This window comes from Rhododendron vialii, chromosome 13a (assembly GCF_030253575.1).
Source record: "Rhododendron vialii isolate Sample 1 chromosome 13a, ASM3025357v1".
In the NCBI taxonomy this organism is placed as follows: Eukaryota; Viridiplantae; Streptophyta; class Magnoliopsida; order Ericales; family Ericaceae; genus Rhododendron; species Rhododendron vialii.
In genome coordinates, this window is record NC_080569.1 from 3,316,103 (window position 1) to 3,332,312 (window position 16,210).

Consider the following 16,210-nt stretch of genomic DNA (forward strand, 5'->3'; position numbering starts at 1 on the left):
AAACAAGAAATCTAACTTATGGTTTGATGGATTGACAGTGATTCGATGGAACTGTTCGTTTTCAGGTCTATAATATACCATAGGAAACTCAAAACAGCAGGAAAAATACCTCAACACAACCTTCCTCCAAATGAGAAGAATGACGGATTTGCAAAAAATAAAATTTGAAAAAAGCTGATTGGGGACCAATGCGCTCAATTTCAGGTGAAAATGAAGTCGAATGCTGGGAACCAGGAATGTTCAGCGTGCGCTCAATTTCAGGTGAAAATGATGTCGAATGCAGGGAACTAGGAATGTTCAGCGCAAATCTTGTCAAGATTCAACAGTCCAAGACCCTCGACTCAGAAAAATGGCGCCAAAAAAACGGAACAAAACAACAACAAAAACACCGGACAATATGCAGTACACTGATGCCTCCGTTCCTCACATTCAGGGAAAAACAAGGAATACAAGTAACTAAAAAGATATAGAAGAATACCTAGAAATAGCCTAAGTTAAAGATAAAACGATCTATATGGGTGCTGCACAGGTGGTTCTGAAATGGCCAGTTTGATTACAACGGCTGCAACGGACGACCCGTTTTGCTCTCCCCTTCTCTTCTGTCCGAGCTCGCCTTTTCCGGGGTCGAGCTGGAGGCCGAAGCGACTTTGGCGGGTTCACGATTGCATCAGACCCGTCGCTTTCGCTCTGCAACCCACCATCTAGTGTCTCCTTCCAAAGGGTCCTATCCGGAACCGGGTGTATCGTCTGAGAATACGCTTTCCGATATGTTGCCACCGTAAAACAACTCTCCGTGAACCGATGCACATTCTGCCGGCACGAAAGTAGGGCTGCCACGGCATGAGCACAAGGTAGGCCGTAAAGCTGCCACCCTCTACACGAACAACAACGATTTCTGATGTCAACCACATTTGTTCCCTCGTGGGATATAACTTCGAATTCTGCTTCGTTTGCTCGGAGCACCTGATGTTGGAAAAATAGAAGGATGAATGCACAACTTTCTAGTTTCAAATAGCCAAAATACAAAAAGTAAGCTAAAGCAAAGAATAATTCCAACGGCTAGAGTGAGTTGGTCTCCAACCAATAAATTAATGTGCTGCTGCAATCATAATAGAATTCTAGGCCCAAAGCTCAAGTAAAAGTAAGGCCAACAATTGGTCTAACCGTCTAAGCTAGGTCCCAACTCCTGAGAGTAACAAGTATACGAATAATAAATAGGCAAAGTGAGCATGGGTGTAACGAAAAACCGCCAACTAGTATACAGCACCTGATAGGTCCGAGCCCGCTCGAGTGCCTCTGACACGCGTCTTTCAGCGGAAGGCACGAGTATTGATGCCCACTGCATACTTGTTTCCCTTCGCTCGTTGAACCAAGTCATTAACTGCCGGCGGATAGACTCCATCATTTGGATTATTGGAAGCGCGGAGGCTTCGAGTATCCACGAATTCAATAATTCTATTATGTTAGCGGTTAGATTCCCGAACCGGGTCCCCTCGAAGTAGGCTGTCGCCCACAACCGAGGTGGAACCCTTCGGATCCAGTACGCTGCCTCCTGCGATACATCCTCGATTTCGAGGACTTTTGCTTCGAAATCGATCACTGTGAGGGCATTGGCAGCTTCCCAGAGGAGGTTGACGAGTATGCTATTATTGAACTCCTTCCGGAAGCTTTCGCTGAGGTGGTGCAAGCAGAACCCGTGGAAGGCAGAAGGGAAGTTTGCTTCCACCCCTTCTACGATGCCCTTCTGTCTGTCTGATAAGATTGTAAGCCTAGGCATGTTTTCAGTGTTGTTCTCAAGCAGGTTGTGAAGCTCAGAAAGGAACCACATCCAGTTGTCATCGTTTTCCTCGTCCACTACACCAAACACCAAAGGAAATAAGGAACCATCCCCGTCAAAACCAGTGGCGAAAAACAACGTTCCAAGGTACTTGCTTTTCAGGACGGTTCTATCTAGCCCAATTAGCGGGCGACATGCATTCAAGAATCCATAGATTGATGCTTGAAACGAAATAAACAGACGTTGGAAGCAGTTATCCGCTGGATTCACATAAACTGAAGCGATACTGCCTGGATTTGTCCGTCTAATCTGGTTACAATACTGAGGAAGGATACGGTAGTCTTCTTCAAATGACCCACGAACGGCAGCCATGATCCTCTCCTTCCCTCTCCAGGCTTGCTTGTATGATAATGTGATACCATGAACCCGATGAATCTCCTCCAATATCTCCTTTGGCTTGTAATGTGGGTTTTCCCTAAGGCTTTGTTCCACAGAACTCGCGACCCACTGGACTGAAGCCTGTTGATGGCCCAAATGGGTGATTCCACCACAAGTGTGTTGGTCGTGAATAGTCCTGATAGTGAAGGTAGGAACACCTGGAAGCTTCGCGGCGTGAATCCGCCAAGGACACCCTTCACTTGCGCATTTGGCAGTAAAACGGGTCTTGTCAGATTTCACAGTCTGTATCTCAAAGTGAAGCGCGATTGCAGTGTCTCTCAGTGCCCTCCGACAACTCTTGACATCAGAAAACTCTAGCCCAACGGTCAATTCATGTGTTGGAGCTGGCATCAAAGTTCTCGATTGGAGGACAGGTGTTGCGACCAGGTGTCCCTGGTGAACGGACATATCTGGGGCAGCTACAATACTCATGTCTTGACTAAGCTCTAAGTCATCCATTTCATTGCTGTCAATAACAGTCAATTGATTATTATTCTCCAATAACCCGAATTCGTGATTCTGGGAAGCGAGATCCATCTGATGATCACAGGTATCAAGTTCGGTATCATCTTCATTAGGACTAGAGTTATCACCATTGCCCTGATTTATTCCTTTGTCATGGCTTTGTTCATATCTGCTCTCATGCTCATTGCTATGACCATTGGTATGCCGCAGAACCATTTTACGGTCATGGGCCTGACCTAGCTCTAATTCTTGATCATCTGCATCAACTATACCCAGATCATGGTCATCAGTCTTTCCAAGCCCTAAATCATGACCCTGTCCAATGATCACATTATGTCTTATACCCAAATGTTGGTTCTGTGCCACCAATAAATCACGTCTTTGCCCGAGAACCATATCCTGGTTCTCCATAATTAATGCACTCAAATATCACAAGCACAAACCTTCTGACCTTGAAATACTAGCTGCAGACTCTGGTTTACTACTTATGTCCAAGAAAACCTGTCCAAATGAAACACGCCCAAATGAATCAAAAGTCCTACTCTGTTCTTTCACACAAAGCATATGACTCCAAAAAATAAGCAAAACAAGGAACAACAAATACCGTAGAACTTGTCATCAGAACACAAAAACACATAGTTACCTGAATCCTCACTTATCAAATCAGGGTATTTGCAGGAGACAACGAACTTTGAATTGGCCGTATGCTTTTAGTTGTAGAATAATGATTCCTAAAATTGGAGCCATACAACCAACATCGTTAACATGATAAATACAGACCAGATATTCGAATACAAACAACCTAAAAAAGAAGAAAAATTTGTCATCGACTAATGGGAGGTTGGTTCGCTAGTGCAATTAAACAAACTAAAATAATTAATCCTACTTACTTTAAACGTTATAAGCAAGAACAAATTACACCATCAAACACATTCAGCTAAACCCAATCATAACTCGATGTTTGCTTGCTTAAATGGCACGGCTTCTGCTTTTGGCCAATGGGCAGAAACGACTTAAAAACACGAAGGAAAAAAATAATTTGTGAAGCTCAATTTTGGGTATTTTTTTTAAAACTTCTACTATTCAATAATCAGCTTCGGAACCCAGCTTTCTCAGCAACCAAACACCGAGCAAGAACGCAGTGAGCAATAAACGAAACCAAAATCTAGCTGAAAGAAGCTCACCGAGAAACATCTGGAAGAGCAACCACAAAAATCCCTAATTTCGAAAGCATAAGATACGAGGTACCAAAGATCTCAGCTTTGATTGAAGAAAACCTGCAAAATAGAGAGAAAACAGAACAGATTGTTAGGTCCATGGTCAAGAAAGACTTCAAAATAAACAATTAGGGTTTGCAAAGTGTTGTATATATAATATGAGTGTGTTGTATATGTATCTATATCAAGAGGAGAGAAAAATAGAGTTTTTGATTTTGGCGGTAAGAGAGAGAGAGAGAGAGAGAGAGATGAAAATACCTGAGAAAGAGAGGGAGAGAAAGGGTAGAGAAGAATGGGGAGGCGAAATTGGGCAAAGGGCAAAAGGGCAGAGGATGGGGAATCGGAGTTTACCAAATACCACTTCAATAAAGAGGGTATTTAGGTCAACCCGATATTCCCCTTTGGTCTCCTTGTTTTATGCAAATTATGTTTCCGCCTCAAGCTTGGGAAAATATTTTAGGTGGTTCTGGGGCACCATCATGTGGTGCCCCGAATTCTTTCACAGCCACACATTTATATGTGGCTCAAGACTTGAGTTTACGAGTCATAAGAAAATTTTGGTTATAAAGATTATTAGAATATCACGTGACGGTGCTCTGAGCTTCGGCCTTTCTTCTGTTATGATTTTATAATTCATCATTTTAGGTGATTTTATGTATGTTATTACCATTAGTTAAGACAGAATAAGTAGCTGCTAGCGGGTCTTCCCAACATGCATCCTAAGCGTAGTTAATGAAAACTTAAATGTGTTTTATATTCTCTGCGTATGCACTTGAAAAAAAATGTACAACTCAATTAATTGTTTAAACAGGAACACTGTACAAAAATCATGAGAAAATGACGAGACCATAGTTGAAGGAAGAATGACGAATGAAAGTTGATTGATTCAAATCCTTAATGATGTGATGCTATTGTTTCATCAACGAGACAGTATTAATTTCTGGGTTAAGAGGGAACTTTGTGCATATTTGCTGAAAGAAGGGTATATCATCAGTTGTTAAAAGGAAGATGAGGGTGGATTGTTATAAGAGGGGCAATCCTATTATATTAACAGAAATAAGAAGGGTAGTTCTGTACCCCCCATTTTCCATGGTTTCTTGAGAGTTGAGAATATAATGAAGTCCAAGGGTATAGTTTTCCCTCCCTGCTCCCCAGGTCAAAATAAATGGAGTAGTAGGTTTTTCTTGTAACAAACTACATTGGTATTTCCATTCGGTAAAGCAGTTATCGTTGTCTAGGGGGCTAGACCAATCAAGTCCCATTATGCTTAGCGACCTCAACATAAATCACCATAAGCTCCTTGGATTAGTCTAGTTGGTTGGTAAATTTGCTCCCCACGCAATTGATCAGGTTTCGATTCTTGAAGCCAAGCTGGAAGAAAGTAATTTCTTTTGTGAATTTCTTAGTCCGACGTGGATGGTTTGCCTTTGACTAAACTGGGAAGGAGATTAGTTGAGGTGTATGTAAATTGGTCCAAATACCCCTACCGTCGAGCCAAAAGTGGAAAAGGCATAAATCACCATTAGCAGTGTACTACTACAATGTATCTTTTCATTGTTGTGGTTAGCAATGCATTCGGGGTTAGGTTAATCACCAAAACAAACACATATTAAACTCTTTCTTCTCCTTGGATGACGGGAAAGTTCAAAGTGAAATTTTTAATAGCAAGTGAACTTGTAGTAGCAGAATCCCATCCATTTGATACATAACCACAATACACAAACCTGTATCAAAAATTTCAAAACACCCACAACCCAAAAGACAACATGATAGTGGTATCCCCTTCCTCCAACAATAATTTTCTCTGTGATTTCGCACCAGAAAGGCATTTCGGCTCACCAAAATCGACCATTATACAAATTCAACCTTGTATTGTTGTGACCTATTACTTCAGATACTGCAACGATAACGCCATCACAAGAAAAAGGACATATTGCAATTACAATGGACCAATGGCATTAAAAGTCGAATCATCATCTTCCTAAAAGGCCTACCAAACACCCTTCCAAAAACCCCAAAATTCTAAACCCTACGGCTTCCCCAAGTACTGTATCTAAAGAAGCGTAGCTAACATGATCTCGATACTCGCCACATGAAACATAAGCAGCAAAGAATGCCAAATTTCCTCTTTCACTGAACTTCCTCTGACGAGTACACCCCAAAATTCATGTCTGCCCAAAGATGAAGCTTTCATGCATTTTTTCTCTTTAACTCCAAGCCCAATTTAAGGTAACAGTTTTCCAGAGCGGTGAAAAATAGTAAACCCACAGAAAACCAGTTAGCAGTCAGAAAACAGTTGTCGTAATTGTCAAGATGGAACAACCTTATTTAAACCTGCAGATTCGAGCATAGGCAGCATTTCAGAAATGACCTTTTGCAGGGGAACTCGGTTGCACCGAGTATTGCTTCCATTTAAAACCATTCTGGATAGAAACGTAATTTCCTGAGAATCCAAGTTTTCATTCATTAGGTCGTTCCAGAATTTGTCATCCTCGTTAAGGTTTTCGTCCTTCACGAGTTCAATGACTTGCTTTAGGGTTGCGACGTTCCTACCAGCACCGCAACCCATGGCAGTTGCAGCCCCCACTGCATTTGCAATTGTTAATATATTAACAGTGGGCATATTGTGTATAAAACCAAACGCAATAGCAGCTACGAAACTATCTCCACACCCAACAGTGTCGACAACGTTCACCTGTTAAAGTTCCAGAATACCAACAACGTTTAGATCACATACTCAACGAAAAAAAATGAAAATATTCAACAAAATAGATGAACAGAAAACAGCTCCAGGGCGTCCAAAATATTTGTCATAAACTTAAAAAATATCCACAGTTATTTCATGCCATCTCTTTATGAAAAAGAAAACAGAGGAGGAAATACCCCAAACACAATTTCGAAACAAAAACGGAACAGGAGATTGTAAAGCATAAAGATTACAAGACATGATGTGGACATCAATGGTGAATTAGTCTGATGCGACTAAAATTCCCACCACGAAAAAGAATTTTAAAAATGCACCATAATAGCATCAAGCCATAAATAAAAAGAAACAAGGATACTAACTTTTACGCATGAGAAAGTATTTGTGCCAACTAATACCTTGAATGCAGGCGCACATGATATGCTTGACGTGGTGATTAAAATTGAACCCCTTGCACCCATTTTGACAATCACCCATTTCGTTCGTAACCCTTTCTTCAGCAACTCCTGCCCAGCCAGCACTGGGTTTCTAATGCCAGTCAATGATTCCGCCTAGCGCATAATCAAGATGGTCAAAAGCTATAATAAAGACCACAAGTCCACTACTTTAAAAGCGAGGAAATAGCAGGCACAAACAAAATGCAGGTACAGTGCCACACTCATTAAAATCGTTGAATGTGGCAAGGGGAGGGAGAATCTATGGAAGGTAGAAGTCAAAACCTCCTCAGAAGTCAGAAGAAGAACATCACTCATCCTCAAAAACTTGCCAAATGCTTTTTGCTCTTCAGGTGTTCCAGCAGAAAGGCTCTTTCCCCGTGGTCCAGGATCGAAGAAAACTGAGGTGCCCACTTCCACTGCATACTCTAAAGCAGATATAATCAACCCAGGGGAAAGCTCATCAAAACCATAACCATTGCAGAACAGGATCTTTGACTTTTTTACAGCCATCTTTGCTTTGCTCGACAATTTACTCATCCAACTGAATGCAGGCTCCTCACTAAAATCAGCTCGACTGGTAGAAAAAGGTTATGTGTTCATATACACCATTCCATGACAATATTATGGCAACAAGTATCTACTTAGGAATGAACTTCATAAAGGACTATTCTTCAAGACAAACCACAACCATAAATCTTGGATAAAAGTCTACCTGCAAAACCCGTGTCTTTGCAAAGAATCAACCAAAACCCAGCATAAAAGTGTTTCATATGCGGCTCCAGAACATTCAACGTCATTATCATCACTCATTCCAACCGTGCTAATTCCCTCCTCATGAAGCACATCTAAGAGGAAGCGTCCATAAATTTCATTACCCACATGACCGATCGCCGTACAAGAAAGTCCTAGTCTTGCTGCCGCTATAGCCATATTGCAGTTTCCACCAGCTTCCCAGAATTTCTAGTTGCAAAACCAGGAAGAAAAGAAAGAAAAAAAAAAAACTAAAAACTTCAAACTGCAAAAAGAGATGGGAACATTCCAAGGGCATTGAAAGATTCTTAAGCGTCTGAAAATTTGTCGAAGGGTACAAACGAGTAGGAGTTTAGGACCATAGCCTCTCCAGTTGTTGTGTTTCATCAACAATCAAAAGATCATGAATTTAAATTTCACTACCTCATGTTTACAGTCATTCCCTATGAGAAACCTGAAAGTGTGTGGTAGCTTTTCCCTGTAGTGATGCTTAGTAGACGTCAGTTACCTTTTCAAATAATCTGAGCTTTCGCATCACATTTTGTTTAAGTTCTGATCGTCTATGTCCTATACTAAGTCACATAATTCACGTGCGCGAGCAAATGTGGGAGCATGAGTGTGAAAACGTCTCTGAAACACATCTTAACCTACTAAATACGCGAGAGCGAGAATTGAGAGTGGGAGCGCAATGCGAGGATTGAGAGTAGGAACGCGGGACATTTTGAAGGATTACGTACTCCTATATCACCAGGTGTCTATGTGCACTTGTACGATTAATGCAGGCATTCCTTGCCATCATATGTTAATTCAGTGGGATAATACAGGGGTCGACACAAAGAGAAAATGTTAGTTCAGAGGAATGATACAGGGTTGACACAAGAGAGGATGTAGTACGAGGTAAAGTTTTAGTGAAGCAACTTTTGCATCTTTACAGCTTAGCCATCATCTTATTTCAGGTTCAATGTGGACACTTTAGCTTAATTAACTTTTAGAAACGCGTGAGAAACTGATGGAATAATGAGTTTCTATTGCACTGATTCCATCATAATTCACTTGCATTGTGATGTCATGAATAAACAGAAAGGAAAAATCCTGCTTACAAATACCGAGGTGTGTATTGCAATATGGAGTATTATCCGGATAGATACTGCACTAAAAAGGTTGCACAAGTTGAGAAACCGACCATTGTCATGTTTAAAGTAACAGGGAATTATTCTTCTTTCTCATTACAACATCAGAAACTAACTCATCGGGTGACATAAATTCCATTTGCAGCTTTTTGCATAAGCAGGGTATAGTTAAAGAATCTTGTCAAAGTGGATGAAAAACTAGAATTTTTCCATTAGAGCCACAGAAATTCATCTAGATAGAATTAAAGCTCAACCCCCGAACAATTCCAAAGAAAATAAAAGAAAAAAAATCCATATCTTGCTCACAAGTGGACAAAAGCTTCACATTTTAACGGTTCTGCTAATCACAACATTCCTCTAGGCAAACACAATGGCAACGGTTAGAATTTCAATGAACTTTTCACAGATATTATTGACCTTGCACAGATATATCCACATACATCTATTACATATATCAATGTGCTTTTTGGCACATTAAGCGCCGCCCAATGGGCTTTGGTTAGCATTTTCCGATTATTTATCAGTTGAAAAAACAAAGCAATCAAAGACAGAACTGTCAGTTATATCAAAACTCTATCAAAATTGAAAAACCAACCTTATCAGGTGGAGACTTGGACAACCGCTCCATGTAATCCATTCGTTCATCAAAGGAGTCCGGGGGCAAATTGGGGACATTCAGCACGATATCGACGCACAGATTTCCAAGAGTGGCCACGTCAATTTCTTTTACTACCTCAAATCTCTCCCCATCACCAGAATTTCGCGAATTTGGTCGGAGTTTGGGAACCGAAGAGATTTCTTCGACTCCCTGGCAGTTGCAAATCCAAGAGTGGGACTTGTTGTGGTGCGAAGCGGTTGGGAAAATGGCGCGAATGAGCCTAGGGTTTTGGAGGAAGATTGGGTGCGGGGATAGTCCATAGGGTTTGATTGGGGGTTCGAGGGTTGTGCTGTGGTGATGCATTCAGATAATGGTATGGTGCAGAGAGAGAGAGAGAGAGGTTGATTGAGTTGGAGAGAGAGAAGGGAGAGAGGACGTGCTTTATTGAGTGACGAAAATCGTCAAAAAGAACTTCCGTTTGACAAAAAAAAAAATCGTGAGAAAGGTTTAATACGATGATTGATGGGTTTGTTTTTCACACAATGAACAATAGTTCGTTTTTTGGAGTTAGATGGCGAGAAAGTAAGTAATTTCTTATTAACTCTCTAGTCTCGAGATAAATAATTTGTCTTTGACCGAATCAGAAATAAAAATTAGTTGAGGTATTTATAAACTAGCTCAAACACCCTGTCGAAGCAAAAAGAAAAAGTTGAAGAAAAATCGTCAGAAGGCAGAACGGGTGAACGAAATTTAGGGGGTCCTTTGGCCAACTTGCCGCTGCCAACTTTGAATTATTCTCCACCACTGTTGGATTCTCGGACTATTTTTAAAACTTTTATGAAATTAAGATTCTTTAATTAACTTCAAATTAACATGTGCCCCTTTTGTAATTCCAATTTTGGGTGTCGAAATAACTTTGCAAAAAATAGGACTTGCACGCTTCATAAGAAGCTTCAAGCCTGAAAATGACCTTGATCTTACTTTGATATTGAAACCATTTTTCTACGGCCTTGTAAGTCAGGGCCGATCTATAAGATCTCCGGTTCGCTTAAATTAATGGCAAGCTTTTAGACGTAGATGAAAGCCGTCCCATGGGAAGGAGGGCCCCCTTCCATGAAGAACATCACGAAGTGCCTACAAGCGAACGCATGTCATGACTAAGATGAACGGTCTGGATGACCTAGTCTCTAAACTTTCTAAACTTTTATGCACTTTAAATCATCGACGTGGATTGCTCCCATCGACTAGAAGAGAAGCTGTGTCCAGAAGAATCATAAAGATATCGTATGTCATCCATTGAGTAATATTCTGTTTTACAACCAATAGGAAAAAGTGTTAATAAAGGATATGATGCTATTCTTTAAGTTGGTTGTGCTTTGTTTTAGCTTTCACAGGTTTATCTCCGGCCGGAGGAGTTGTTTCTTGGACAATTCTTGAAGTCTGCTTACAACTTTCTGAGCCACATCGCTATATGCTCTGGAGACTGTCGAGTCGGGATTTGCTAGTACTACAGGGACACCTTCATCAGAACAACTTCTGATCTCCACCTCCAATGGTATCTGAAAAAGTAAAAACCGAACGAATTAGAGCATGTTAATCCAGCATGCATCTGATTTCTTGCAAGAGCATTAGTAAGGAGAATTGGCGGAGTCAATGTAAACTTTCCAAGCAATGTTCCATTGAAGGAGTTGTTGTGAATCAGAGTACCAAAGGTTTTCGTCAGATTTCAGTATTCAATTTGTACCAAAATGAGTCAGAAAAATTTCCTCATAGAAGATCCTTCAACAGCTAAACTCAAAACAATCTGAAGCGGATATAAAAATAGGCTAAATACACAGGAACACCGGACAGCACAGGTTCAGAAGCATTCTAGATATGGGGTAAAAATATGTTTCAAACATGGACGTACAACTGGTAAGAGCACATAAATAGGAATACATACCTCCCCAAGAAATGACAAACCCATTTCATCAGCTGCTTTACGAGCTCCTCCTTTCCCAAAAATGTGCCAAGGTTCACCACAATGCGGGCATTTAAAGGAGCTCATGTTCTCTAGGACTCCCAGAATCTGTGAAGCAATCAGACTTTTCAGAAAAATGGCATGAAACAGCCGAGTTCAACTCATTCATCTTAAAGTGAGCCAAAGTATCATTGCATTGAAATCTACAACCGTTTTCCCGAAATGTGCGAAATCAATTAGCAATAAGTACCGAGCTACACTACACGTTAACGGTTCATCTGGCACAATGGAGGACAAAATTCAAGATGGACACAACACTACTTGCTGGGTTGAGTTGATGTACAAGTGAAGCACTTTGAACCTTGAACCAAACTAAGCCAACAGAAAATGAAGGTAAAGAGAGCAACTACTCGTAACCACAACTTACGACAATGAAAACACATATTCATCACTATCAGCAAAACTTAACCCAGCAAGACAACCGAATTCCCTCTTGCAAAATCTTCAAATGCTAAACCAGACAAACAAACTTTTGGAGGTACAGAACCTCAAAGGAAAGCATCCAAAGGGACGAGCGAGTCACTAGATCTGATTGATAAAAAACTCCCTAACTACATCTTACAAGAATATGCATCATCATAGGAGCCAAAAGAACGATAGAATGCTCACTTCAGAAGAAGTAGAAATGGTAGCCTTGCATGAAACCATATGGGGAACAAAACAATGTTTAGTATTTACAAGAATGAAATTTATACCACGACAATTAAGCAAGTAATACATCACCTAAGATTGAAATTAGAGATGCACCATTTAAGTCAAACTTCTACTAGAACAATGAGGCAACAAAACATATTTAAAGATAATTGTGCACAAGAAATGATCATACGGGAACATGGACTTTAGAGAACATATTAACACCCCTCCGAGCGTCCATTAAGGCAATATCTTGAGGAGTTGAAACAATCAAGGCACCTATAAGGACTCAAAATGGTTAGATTTACAAGTGCAGTGATTTTACCCAAAATCTTAACAACAACAAAGAAGACAACACATCTAACAGGGTTTCACTAAACACCTGAACCGAAGCAAGAAAACAAATAAATGGACACCATTAATGATTGTATCCACAGCCTCTCACACACAGTCAGACCCACACATTTGAATGCAAAAACCTTATCTTGTAGTATGAATGCAAAAACCTTATCTTGTTAGCAAGACAACATTACCTCATAAAGATAATGGATGCGCAAATCATACAAAATGTAAAACCACGAAGCCGTCTACAAAATCAGATAAAATAATTTTATTGACCAGAGGTTTCAGCATGATGTAAGTAAATATCACTTCCCGCATTACTTGTTACATGGAAATTCACTAACACAACCCAACGCAAAACAAAAATAGACAGAGACAAAAAGATTGTAGACAACAACAAACCTAAACAAAACAGATACCCTAAAACAGCTATTATGGAAACCCTCGCATAAGTTTGAGCATAAATAAGTTACAAATGTAAAATCATCCCTTCTTTCCTTTGGTTCATAAGTAGATGTACATGTACCATTACTTTCGACGTTGAGATATTCAGAGTAGTAATATTTAAATGAAGGAAACAAATTCTTGGACCATTACCGGCTACCCAATAACTGAGGCAAGCCCTAGAGTGTTTTAATGAAACTCAACCTACTAACTGTAAATCTTCAAGTAAAAAGTATCAAAACCTCTATAACTTTTCCTATATTCGTTTATCTACCTGATAATTGCAACCTCTGAGAAATAGATATTTGAGCATCACCGGTCCCAGGCGGCATATCCACCACGAGAATGTCAAGTTTTCCCCAATCGACTCCCCTCGACATCTGTTCAAGAGCTTTCATCACCTGAAGCCACAAATACAAAAGAAGTTCTACTTAAAGCACAAACACTTAATAGTCAAGTATGTTTGATAGCTTAGTCCAAAACATATAGTTAAGTTACCAATAGTCCCAAAAGTTTAAGCTACTAGGAAATGGGCAAATAATGAATATCAAGCTATTTAACACCCTCCCTCACGTGCAACCACATCTTGCATGTGAAGATGCAAACATCTATACATTATGCGAAAGAATGCAAACGTGTTCTTACGATAAATGCTAGAGCTTCTACAGGGTTCCATGAAGTCAGAGGCATTAGTGAAGGGGGGAATAAGCTTAAAAGGGGAGAAAGATAATGCAAACGGTAAAAAAATGCAAACAGAGAGACTTGAACCCAAGACCTCTCGCAACTGGAGCTCTGATACAATGTTAAGTTACCAATAGTCCCAAAAGCTTAAGCTATTAGGAAATGGGCCCAACAATGATATCAAGCTAATTAACACATATGAACAATAAAGTCCTTCCGAAGGAGTCTAACCAATTTAGAGCACAAATACTCAACTTACTACAGGAAATAAAATAGAACAATAAAGTGACAAAAGTGGGAAGAAAAAGCTGAAAATCGGAAACAAAAATAGTAAAGACATACCATAGGGCCTCTCCACACGATTGGAGCATAATCCTCCACTAGAAATCCCATTGACATACACTTGACTCCATAATTTTCAACTGGAATCATTTTCTTACCTGCAAGAGGGAAAGTATATGGAACAATATAACTCAAGACATTGTCATAATAGAATGCAAGAGGCACCAACTAATCTTATCCAGCACCAATCTCACACACTCTCATAATAGAATGCCAGAGGCACCAACTAATCTTATCCAGCACCAATCACACACACTCCCGCTAAAACAATAATGCATATATAATGAAGCAACATGCTAGAAATTGCTTGCTTAGGAAAGGAAAAAAGTCAAGGACATTAAATCGTTCAAATGTGAACACCAAATCAAACACAAGTCTCTATCTATTAACCTGTTATAATAGGACTACCCTTGGCATTTCAATAGGATACACAGAAAGTACGTCACATCATTCATGACAGGGATTCTGATGGAACATCTAAGGACAAATCCATATGATTAAAAACCATCACCTTCAGAGACTTCAGGCTTTCCGTGGAGCTTCATCATAGTAGGAATTGATGGCCCGTACACATCGGCATCGAGCAACCCAACCTTAAGTTGACAACTATTGGCAAGTGCCACAGCCAAATTAACTGCAAAATCCACAATGCACAAAGGCACATTTGTAATCATAGTCAAGCAAATATTCAAGGCACTCATTCAATAACTAAGGACCATAGAGTATTGTCAAACACGTATAGATGATAGAAGTTTTAACATATTCCAACACTCCACCATCAGATCTCAAAGTTTTTTAAACTTGCTCACGCTCAACATCTAACCTTATTAACGGAAAACAATAGACACAAAGGCGTTAACTAACTTAGCTAATTGCACCCAAAATAATCCTCTAGTCGGAAACCCCTGTTGCATATAACCTTTGATGACGAGCAATTCGAGAAAGCGGTTACATAGAACCCACTCCCCAGTTTCATCTTTATTACAATGACAGCCCAACATAAAAGCGCACTAAACTAACAAATTCTTGTCTTACGCATAAGCCAAAAGCGCAATAAGTTCAGAAATAACCGCGGAATTTGCCCGTTTCCCCAAACAAATCAATTAAACCTAAACCAGTCTTGGGTAGGGCTACAAAATACAAATGAACCAAGCCGCCCGAACCTCATTTCATTAACAGGTCATTTAAACTCGTTTAATTGATAAGCTGACAATCTCAAGCCTTATTATTAAGCTCGGCACTATATTATTTTTATAGGATTGAGGCTTGTACATGCATATAGCACCTATATTTGCACACAAAAAAAAAAACCTTTAATTCTGCAGCAGTAACCCGTAGCAAGGCAGCAAAAACGAACGTATAATTCCTTTGGCTCGTTAAGGCTCGGAAGCCGGTTTAAGCTCGTCTCCAGCCTCAGCCAGCTCAGCTGGAGCTCAGTTCAATAAGTTCTAATTGAGCTCAATGAGCATGACAGCACTAAAACCCAGCTCGGCTCGGCTTGTTTGCAATAACCTAGGACAATAGGATACATAAATAAAGATAGACGGAGACAACGAGAGAGAGAGAATACCAGCAGTGGTGGACTTGCCAACGCCGCCTTTACCGGAAGCAACGGCGATGATGTCTTGTACCCCCTCAAGCTTGAGGCTTTGGGCAGTCCCTACTGCCTGCCCACTTTGCACTGCAAAACCCCTAAAACCTCCGCCACCAGCTCCACGTTTCTTCTTCAAAAAACCCAACGACCCATTTTGGGAGAAAAAGAGAAATGGACAGTTAATTTATTTTAGGAAAAAACAACCAACAAATAATTTGGAATTCGACAAACCATGTTATAACTTACGACGCAAGATCTCAGGAAATTCGTCATGAATCGATGATCTTCGAGACAAGATCACAAGACCCTGAATTGGGTTTGCTAGGGAAGGATCCGAAGGAAGATGGGAGGATGGGTTTTGTGGGTTTATGGTTTTTCGACCCATGTAGATTGGGTTTACCGTTTTCGGTAAGTGGATGGCTCGTCCAGCAAACTTGACCCAACCCATTTTTCAAGGGCTTGGATTTAATTTTCCCATGTCAATTAGTAGGCTCGGTCCAACACTTTTGTGGGTCTAAGGCGAAATATGAATATGAAAGTCTTCTGTCGCTTGGTCAAAAAAGAAAAAGAAAAGTCTTATGTTGAAAAGATTACTTTATTTAGATTTCGTAATCAAGTTTGTTTAACATAATTTTTTT

At 40.2% G+C, this 16,210-nt stretch overlaps 3 protein-coding genes across 5 annotated transcripts; all 3 read right to left on the minus strand.

Annotated features, from left to right (window-relative positions):
* Nucleotides 1-224: 224 nt before the first annotated feature.
* LOC131313683 (uncharacterized) lies at nucleotides 225-4,244 on the minus strand. Of its 2 annotated transcripts, XM_058342124.1 has the most exons (5): nucleotides 4,156-4,244; nucleotides 3,865-3,957; nucleotides 3,324-3,411; nucleotides 1,268-3,181; nucleotides 225-963 (listed from the first exon to the last, which is right to left on the minus strand). In XM_058342124.1, the coding sequence occupies exons 4-5, from the start codon at nucleotides 3,089-3,091 to the stop codon at nucleotides 511-513; spliced, it is 2,277 nt and encodes a 758-aa protein (XP_058198107.1). In that variant the 5' UTR covers nucleotides 3,092-3,181; nucleotides 3,324-3,411; nucleotides 3,865-3,957; nucleotides 4,156-4,244; the 3' UTR covers nucleotides 225-510. The 2 variants fall into 2 exon arrangements, with proteins under 2 accessions (XP_058198107.1, XP_058198109.1); XM_058342126.1 differs by lacking the exon at nucleotides 4,156-4,244 and having other exon boundaries at nucleotides 1,268-3,164; nucleotides 3,276-3,411; nucleotides 3,865-4,135.
* Nucleotides 4,245-5,529: 1,285 nt separating this feature from the next.
* Nucleotides 5,530-9,989, minus strand: LOC131313616 (fructokinase-1). 2 transcript variants are annotated; one of them, XM_058342016.1, is made up of 5 exons: nucleotides 9,514-9,989; nucleotides 7,751-7,998; nucleotides 7,321-7,612; nucleotides 7,000-7,152; nucleotides 5,530-6,592 (listed from the first exon to the last, which is right to left on the minus strand). In XM_058342016.1, the coding sequence occupies exons 1-5, from the start codon at nucleotides 9,877-9,879 to the stop codon at nucleotides 6,206-6,208; spliced, it is 1,446 nt and encodes a 481-aa protein (XP_058197999.1). In that variant the 5' UTR covers nucleotides 9,880-9,989; the 3' UTR covers nucleotides 5,530-6,205. The 2 variants fall into 2 exon arrangements, with proteins under 2 accessions (XP_058197999.1, XP_058198000.1); XM_058342017.1 differs by having other exon boundaries at nucleotides 5,681-6,483.
* Nucleotides 9,990-10,777: 788 nt separating this feature from the next.
* Nucleotides 10,778-15,982, minus strand: LOC131314434 (iron-sulfur protein required for NADH dehydrogenase, mitochondrial). Its single transcript, XM_058343055.1, has 8 exons — nucleotides 15,819-15,982; nucleotides 15,549-15,702; nucleotides 14,490-14,612; nucleotides 13,979-14,076; nucleotides 13,230-13,356; nucleotides 12,363-12,448; nucleotides 11,459-11,584; nucleotides 10,778-11,075 (listed from the first exon to the last, which is right to left on the minus strand). The coding sequence occupies exons 1-8, from the start codon at nucleotides 15,843-15,845 to the stop codon at nucleotides 10,905-10,907; spliced, it is 912 nt and encodes a 303-aa protein (XP_058199038.1). The 5' UTR covers nucleotides 15,846-15,982; the 3' UTR covers nucleotides 10,778-10,904.
* Nucleotides 15,983-16,210: the final 228 nt, after the last annotated feature.